General features: G+C 40.0%; 1 protein-coding gene across 1 annotated transcript; it reads right to left on the bottom strand.

Moving 5' to 3' along the window:
* Positions 1–1,275: 1,275 nt before the first annotated feature.
* Positions 1,276–2,187, bottom strand: LOC308491950 (olfactory receptor 14A16-like; the record flags this gene model as incomplete). Its single annotated transcript, XM_081036184.1, is given in 3 exon segments — positions 1,276–1,543; positions 1,545–2,133; positions 2,136–2,187. Coding segments are annotated over 3 exon segments (909 nt in total).
* Between the last annotated feature and the right edge of the window lie 6,885 nt (positions 2,188–9,072).

Here is a 9,072-nt window from a genome sequence, read left to right as displayed (position 1 = left end):
TTTTCTTATTTTATATACTCCAGAAATGTTGAAATGTTGTAAACACACAAGTATGAGGTCTGACAATTAAGTTCGTGAACTCATCTTAGGAAAAGTACTACATACGTCATTGCTGAATATCACTACGGTCACTTTCGAAGTACTCCCCTTGGGAAGCTATGCACTAATGCCAGCACCTAGTTCACTCTTCAAATCAATTTTGAAACTCTTTTTCTGGAATGGCCTTCAGAGCTGTCATCATATTACCCTTGATGTCCTGAATGTCATCAAAATACCTTCCTTTCAATATTTCCTTTATCTTTGGGTAAAGAAAGAAGACACTGGGGGGTCAGATCAGGTGAATAGGGAGGGTGTTCCAATACAGTAATTTGTTTACTGGCTTAAAACTTCCTCACAGACAGTGCCATGTGAACTGGTGCATTGTCCTGAAGCAAGAGCCATGAATTGTTGGCAAAAAGTTCAGGTCATCTAACTTTTTCATGCAGCCTTTACAGTACCTCCAAATAGTGAACTTGTGAACTATCCAGTCGGTATAAAATCATAATGAATAATGCCTCTGATATAAAAAAGGTTAACAACATCTTTGCAACAAGTTCGTGAACTTAATTGTACAAAAGTTCATGTGGAGGTAGCAGAACCGCCTGTCTATGAAGAAGTAAATCTCCCTGGGTGAAGAGTTTTCTTCTGTTGCCTTCTTCAATAATATTTATGTATACTCTTTAAAGATATAAGGAAGTATCTTATTTACCTCTGTTGTAGTTTTGTACATTTAGAAAATACAAAAGTATCACAATTTGTCAATGCATACTCAGGAAAGATTTGTTGCATTAAAAATATAGTACAATAGGAGTAAGCAAGTATAATGAAATATTAAGGAGATTCAGATGCCTAGGCTCAGCTTCCAGAGGCTATTCTCAGTCACAGAGGATACGCTCTCTCTGGATCACAAACAAGGACGCCTGGGAATCCACAGTATTCTTCAAAGAGGAAGTATTTATGACTCTCTAGTCAAGTATCCAAAACCAGGATGTGTGAGCTGGTTCAATAAAGAGAAATCAAAGCAGCTTAACAGAAACCAAGTACTGACTAGGAATGTGCATTTCCTCTAGCAATGCTCCAAAGCTGTAACTGTCAGACCTGAGTTCAGCCTCATTAATATCACTTCGTATATTTTATTCTACTTTGAACAAGGATCACCACCATGGTTTCAGGTAACTCTGGGGTAAGCACAGATCTGCAACAAATGAGCTAGGTTAGTCCTGTACTTACACAATATTAAGAAGAAAATGCCTCTATTCTTGGAGAAAAAGAATGTTCTCCTTTGTCAAGAGCTTTCTGGTGATCAACTTCTCCAAACCTGATCTTTATGGCCCTGTTTCTTAGTCTGTATATAATGGGGTTAAGAAAAGGGGGCAACAAAATATATAGAGAAGATAAAATGAGATCAGTGAATGACATAGACCCAAACATAGGTTTCAGGTAGGCAATAAAAGCAGTTGACAGAAAAAGTGCAACAACAACCAGGTGTGGGCGGCAAGTGGACTTTTGACTGCCCTTCAGCAAGTGGACTTTTTCTGACAGTGCAGAAGATGTACATGTACAAGATTCTTATGCAGAGAAAGCGAAAGAAATCCACAACTGCATTAACGAGATTGAACACAATTTTTGCAGTGATATTCTCTGAACAAATATTAGCTAACAACTGGAGAATGTCACAGAAGAACTGTTGGATTCTGTTGAGTTCACAGTAAGATAAGGAGAAAGTTCCTGCAGTGTGTATAATAGATATCAAGCCACCACTGACCCAGGAGAGAGCAGCCATCTGCACACATATGTCCCTGTTCATAATGGCTTCATAGTGCAGGGGATGGCAAATGGCAGCATAGTGGTTAATGGACATCGCTGTGAGGAGGAACAGCTCTGCCACTGCTGAAAACGGCACCAGGAGGACTTGGGTGACACAGCCAAAAACTGATATGGAATTGCTGTAAGTCAAAGAGTTGACAACAGTTTTGGGCACAACTGCTGAAATGAGACATAGGTCAAACAAAGACAGATTCCTTAAGAAGAAGTACATGGGTATGTGGAGGCATGGGTCCAAAGATGTTATAGCAATAATGAGGACATTACCATCATGGCTGACAGGTAAATGACTATAAAAACCCCAGACTGAAAGAACTGAAGCATCCATGTCCCAAGAACAGATGTCTTTTGAAGTAAAGATTTTGTTTTCTTTGGCTATATACAAAGATTAGATTGCTGGATGAGAACTCCACTCAAAGATCCTCCCACTGGGCCAGTGGGCAACTCAAAAGCCCCAAGAGCTAAACCTGACCCTTCTACTCACTCTGCTGCCCAGTGCATGTGTGTGCTCTCAAGTGTTAATGAGAGTGAATGCCAACAGACATATAGGGTGCTCAAATAGCAAGATAAGATTAGTGGAAAATGTAGAAACCTCAAATCCGAGCTTAGCTCCACCTCTGGAATACAAAGAAAAGTTTCTATGAGCCAGCATGATTAATTATAAAAACAAAAGAAGACATAATGCTTTAGTTAAGAAAGGGGTCTGTTAAATAGTAACAAGTGTTGGAGAGGCTGTGGAGAAAAAGGAACCCTCATACACTGTTGGTGGGAATGCAGACTGGTGCAGCCGCTATGGAAGGCAGTGTGGAGGTTCCTCAAAAAATTACAAATAGAATTACCATATTACCCAGCAATCCCTCGCCTGGGTATCTACCCAAAGAACTTAAAATCATTTATACGTAAAGACACGTGTGCTCCAATGTTCACTGCAGCTTTGTTTACGGTGGCCAAGACATGGAAACAACCAAAATGTCCTTCGATAGATGAATGGATAATGAAGTTGTGGTACATATACACAATGGAATACTATTCGGCGTTAAGGAAAGATGATATAGGAACATTTGTGACAACATGGATGGATCTTGAGAGTATAATGCTAAGCGAAATAAGTCAGACAGAAAAAGCAGAGAACCCTATGATTTCACTGATATGTGGTATATAAACGAAAAACAACAAAAGAACAAGACAAACAAATGAGAAACAAAAACTCATAGACACAGACAATAGTTTAGTGGTTACCAGAGGGTAAGGGGGTTGGGGGGTAGGAGATGAGAATAAGGGGGATCAAATATATGGTGATGGAAGGAGAAGTGACTCTGGGTGGTGAATACACAATGGGATTTATAGATGATGTAATACAGAATTGTACACCTGAAATTATTTAATTTCATTAACAATTGTCACCCCCCCAAAAAAAAAATATATTAGCGAACTGAATTCAGCAATACATTAAGAAGATCATACACCATGATCAAGTGGGATTCATCCCTGGTATGCAGGGGTGGTTCCACATCTGCAAATCAATTCATGTGATACACCACATTAACAAAATGAAAAATAAAAATCACATGATCATATCAATAGATGCAGAAAAAGCATTTGATAAAATCCAGCAGCTATTTATGATAAAAACCCTTAAGAAAATGGGTCTAATAGAGGGATCATATCTCAACATAATAAAGGCCATATATGACAAACCCACAGCTAACATCATAATCAATGGGGTAAAGCTAAAACCATTCCCCCTAAGATCAGGAACAAGACAAGGTTGTCCACTTTCTCCACTTCTATTCAACATAGTGCTGGAAGTTCTAGCCACAGCAATCAGACAAGAGAAAGAAATAAAAGGCATCCAAATTGGTAAGGAGGAAGTAAAATTATCATTATATGCAGACGATATGATACTATATATAAAGAACCCTATATATATAGGGCACCTCTAGAAACATCCACAGTGTTCAAACCACTGCTGGGCAACATAATATTAGAATTTTCATCCAGAAAAAAGCACATTATAATTATTTTATTTTACCATACTGTTGTCGCGTCCAGCGCAACATGGGCAGTGAGAAAACAAGAAGGGGTGGTGAAGGGTTAAGAAAGAAACAGAAATTAAGAGATTTATGCACTAGGGGCCAAGGCCTCAAAGGTCTGAGAGCCCCAAATCAGGCCACTTTGTGGCTTTTATTGATGTACACACAAGGAAGTAATGTTTTCTCCACGGTCTGTGAATTTCATACATTATACTAGGAAACTGATTCAAACCAATCATCCATGCCTGCAAATGGCTGGAACTGAAAATCCCAGGATGTCTTAGTAATTGTTGTATGTACCTCCCCAAGGTACAAAATCTTTAGGCTGAAACTTACTGATATGAATAGATGGCAAACTGATATTATAACATCATTGAATCTCTTCCTAAGCAGGTTGTGGAAAGGAATATAGCCACAGAGGCAGAAGCTCTCCTTAGCCGGGGGAAGGTGGGGGTCATTGCCCACCTCTATCAACCCCGTGAGTTCTCTGGATGGCCCGTATGTGACTGTGCCTGTCTTAGGTTTTTCCTCCCTTGAGGAATCTTACCCATCATTGACTAACCAGCTATCTTTTGGGGTCAAACAGGGAGACATAAGGTGTAAGCACAAAGGTGAAGCAAAATCCCTGAAAGGATCAGTCTCACAGACTCTTCTTTCCTTAGGGGTAGGTAGAAGGGGACAGATGTTTAGGCCACTGTGTGACAACATACTGTCATACCATCAATAAAGCTGAGAAATGTCATGATGACTGAATGAAAGCGAGCATGCCATCTCTGAAGAAGAACTCTGCAGTACAGAGTGAGCTTGGGGATCAGAAGGGGATACCAGCTGAGATGATTCCTGTCTACACTTTCCTCCTTTGCCATCACCAGCCTGACATGACACAGATCTCACGTCACCATCCCTGCACAGCACAGTTCCCAGCAACTCCCATACTAAATGATATGTCCTTTTTTTATTTGTACATGAATCACCCTCTCTGTTGTAACTGGCGGTTAAGTTTCATTTCCTAGAAGACAGAGGTGTTAGAAGAGGATATTAGTGGTCACTGTCTTATTAGTGTGTGCGTTTCCAGGGCCGCCTAAGTAGGTTTCAGGTATGTGTGTTTCGATTAGCTCAGATCTCCCCAGAACAGACAGTATCATCTTTGTGCAACAGTCATTTTTCTGTCACCATGCAGGAAGTTGCATGAACAATATCTACCTTCATTTTAAGGGAATTGTTACAATAATGTGAAACTCCCCATATTAGATGGGGGATGAGGATAAGAACAGAGGAAGAAGTAGGAGAGGGAGAAGAATTCAATAAAATTTAAAATATATTCTACTCTGTAAATGCAACTGAGGCACTATATTTTTAAAATCAGTCATATTCATTTAAATTTTAAAACTATGTTTGATGCGTGAGTACTTCAGATTCCTCACATTTGTATGTACCAGTACTCGAGGAGGAATTTGTTTGTGCACCAAAATGGAAAAAGTTTACCCGTTCTATATATGATTTATGCGTGTTTGTATTTTCTCAAAACATTCTAGTAAAACTCATATGAAATACACCAAGGTAAAATCATCTTGTAACTGTTTCAAGTTTTAAGATGCATCCAACTATTTGTCAACAGGATACCAGATTTTCTTTGTGTATAAAAGATATTAGAAGTATTTTCTTCAAACTCCTTATATTAAGATCATGACAATGGAGGAAAATAAGTCATGTGTGATATTTAAAGTTAAAAAGAAGTAAAATCCAGGTTTAATGAAATTCAGATGTTCATTCATTGTATCAATAATTTAATAGGTATTTTTAGTCTTGCTATGTGCACGGATAATTGACAGATGTTCATAAAACCCAATAAAGAAAGCAATTTATAGAGATAAATGTCCAAAAACTACATGGGTAACAGCCATGAATGAACCATCAAGGAGAACTGAGTTTCATAAATGATCTTTTGTTTTCTGGGTTTTTGATTGATAACACCACTACATTTTATTGGCATATATATTCATTTAAACTTTTTTCTATAAATATTTACACATGTCTTGTAATGCAAATGCATAATTCTATTTTTGTTGTAGTAAAATATACAAACTATATAACTAAATTTCTTTCCTTTTTGAGGGTGCAAATGAGTTAAATTAAGTACATTCACCTTTGGTGCAGCCATCACCCTGTCCATTTCCCGAGCTTAGCTGTTACCCCAAAATGACTCTTGGTACTATTAAAACCCTAACTGCAAACTCACTGCTGGCTCTCAGCGCTTGGCATAGTGCGTCGCACATGTCACGTGCTCAATAAAGTTTAAATATTAAAAGATGCCATTGTTACTATAACACAGTGATAGGGAAACATTAAAAGCCTGACTCATTCCACTTGCCTCCTGTACAAATTCATCACAATGAAATCACTAGTAATGTTCACTCTTGAGAATGTCAGGGGTTGGTACCACCCTACCTTCTTCCAGCAATGGAATATTGGTTGCTACCTGGTGGGTGAGCAGTCCAATTTCAAAGTTCTGCTTTGAGGATATGACTCCCAAGACCACTTTGGGAACGTGGAGCTGAATCCCACAGGGAACTGTTGGAGTCACTGGAAAACACGTACCTCAGGGTTATCCTGCCAGAGGCCAGGCCATTCTCGTCAGTAACTAGTGAGAGCTGCGACCGTGACTGATGGAATGTGTTAGTTCTAGTCGGCTACACAGCTGGGTTCTAGGGGCTAGCACGCACTCAGGCCAGAAGTACAAGCATTGGAGTGAAGGGAAACTGGTGTATGCTGATGTGCTAAGAAAGAGGAGATGCAAGCAGTTCTTCAATGGTGTGTGCTAGGTCCTATAACTACAATGTATGTTAAACAACATTTCACAAATTTCAAACACAGAAGCCACACATTTCTCACTTGTGTTATTCCAATCATCCACAGAAGCAGTCCTTATCATTTAGATGTAATTCATCAGAAAAGGAAAAGGCAAGCTGTTTCTTTATTTCATTATATTAGACTTATATACCCTTCTGGTCAAAACCAAATAAGGAGAGCTCAACAAGAGAATATGAGAGGGTAACATGGTACGATAATTAGAATTAAAATCTATAAAATTAAAAGTGATTGAAAAGATTATACATGTCATCTAGATGGCTATATAGAGGAAATGCAATTTGACTAATGTTTAATTAATACAAGATGTAATTCACCACTTGATCAGGAAAGGAGAGAGTAAAACGTTCCCTCAAAAGAAGGAAAACAAACATTTCAATCAACACTTACTACAAAGTGTCTTTGAAATTATGAAAAGGAACATTTTCTGATTGTTACACTCAATGGTTAAATGGGAACACAAACCAGAAACCCACTGTTTCCATTTATATCTGCCATGTTGTCCTTGGTTCCAGCAGGATTACCTGGGATTGCCTGTGGCAATGATAGAAATACAAAACCAAAACAAAAGAAATCAAAGGAAAAATTGCAACAAAATAAACAAGCTGACCTGCACATGCTTTTCAACACTGCATCAGGTCTACTAACCTGCACTTGGCCAAGCAAGACCAAAGGCTTACAGCAGAGAAGCGAAGGGCCCCCCACAGTGCGAGGGTGCTACCACAGTGTCAGAAAAAGGGTGTAGACTAGCATCAACGCAATTACCAGTGGTAGTAAATCAATGTTCTTGTAAATCAACTCTTTGTGAATTGAAAAGAATCACCTTCCTGAACTCAGAAAAAATAACAAATAAAAAAGATAATTATGAATGCAGCACAGCAGAAGGGAGACACAGGATGGACGGCAGCCAAGACTGTCTCATAATTCTTATTGACACTTTGTGCACTCAGATACCCAACACAGCCATGCATCCAGAGTGGGCCAAAGCATCAATGGTTCTTTCTCGATTCAAAACATGTAGTGCTCTGTGATTCTTTTATTTCTGGCATAAAATATAACTTCTAATCTGTTATTAGAACAGATTAGCCAACTGTCCCTCCATGTCTTTCCTTAAGGAAAGAAGAGTCTGTAAGACTGTGCCTTTCTGGGACTCTGTTCCATCCTTGTGTTTACACCTTATGTCTCTCTGTCTGGTCCCCAAAAGATGGTTTGCAGCCAAAGACGGGTAAGATATCTCACGGGAGATACAATCTAAGCCAGGTGGAACTGAGTGGGGACCCCAAACGAGCTGCCTCAGACAGGTATGGGAAGGGGCCTTGCCTCCCCTTCCCCCTGCTTCGGAAAGTCTATTGCCGGCTCTGGCTTTCCCCTTGCACCTGTTTCCACTTCTCTCAACCGAGTTGTTACAATGTGAAAGACTTGATCCTGAAAAAGTACATGCTTTAAGTAAAAACATCCTGGGACCTTGTGGTTCCGCTGTTTAAAGACAAAGGGTGATTGGAATAAACATTTTCTGTTATGAGGTCTGAGCCTCACAGACCGTGTAAGAAACAATGTTGCTTTCTTGTAGTTGTAGACCTTTCAATAAAAACCTCCAGCCAGCTTTATTCTGGGCTCCAGTCCTCTGAGACTGAGAGACCCCTGGCCTTTGGAGAGATTTAACTGCATTAAGTCTCTGTTTGTTTCTTGCTTAAAAACTTATCCCAAACCGCCCCTTCTCGCATCCTCACTGTCCTTGTTGCGCGGGACGCGACATCTGGCGCCCAACGTGGGGCTCGAGAAGGGAAGGACGACTAAGAGTTGTAAGAATCTGCAGACACCGTGAAGGGACTCCAAGAATCCGCCGCAGCAACTACCTGGGGTAAGGAGGTAGTCTATGGACTTGGAGAATTTAACCAGGGTACCGAAGAAGTTTAAAAGAAACAACTAACACTTTCGTGTGAAAGAGTGTGATTGTGTGAGTGAATGCTTATAGCTCCACCGTCTTTTTTTTTTTTTTTTTTTTTTTTTTTTTTTAGCTGAGAACTCACTGGTCCATGTGGGAATTGAACCGGCAGCCTTCGGAGTTAGGAGCATGGAGCTCTAACCGCGTGAGCCACAGGGCCAGCCCACTCCACCGTCTTTTAAGACTACAGAGTTTGCTTGGGCTCGTAACCACGGTTCTGTCACCACGTCATAAGGCATAACGGAGACTTGACGGTTTCCTCCAACCATGACTGGGGTTTATACAGTTGCGCCTTTGCCAAGACGGGTAATAAGTTCCCGCGAGGGGGAATGGCCAGTCGAGCATCAGAGTGGAATTGGAGTG

The sequence above is a fragment of the Rhinolophus hipposideros genome, assembly GCF_964194185.1.
Source record: "Rhinolophus hipposideros genome assembly, chromosome: 23".
Taxonomy (NCBI): Eukaryota; Metazoa; Chordata; class Mammalia; order Chiroptera; family Rhinolophidae; genus Rhinolophus; species Rhinolophus hipposideros.
Note: the sequence above shows the minus strand (reverse complement) of the source record. Positions and strands in the feature narration are given on the sequence as shown.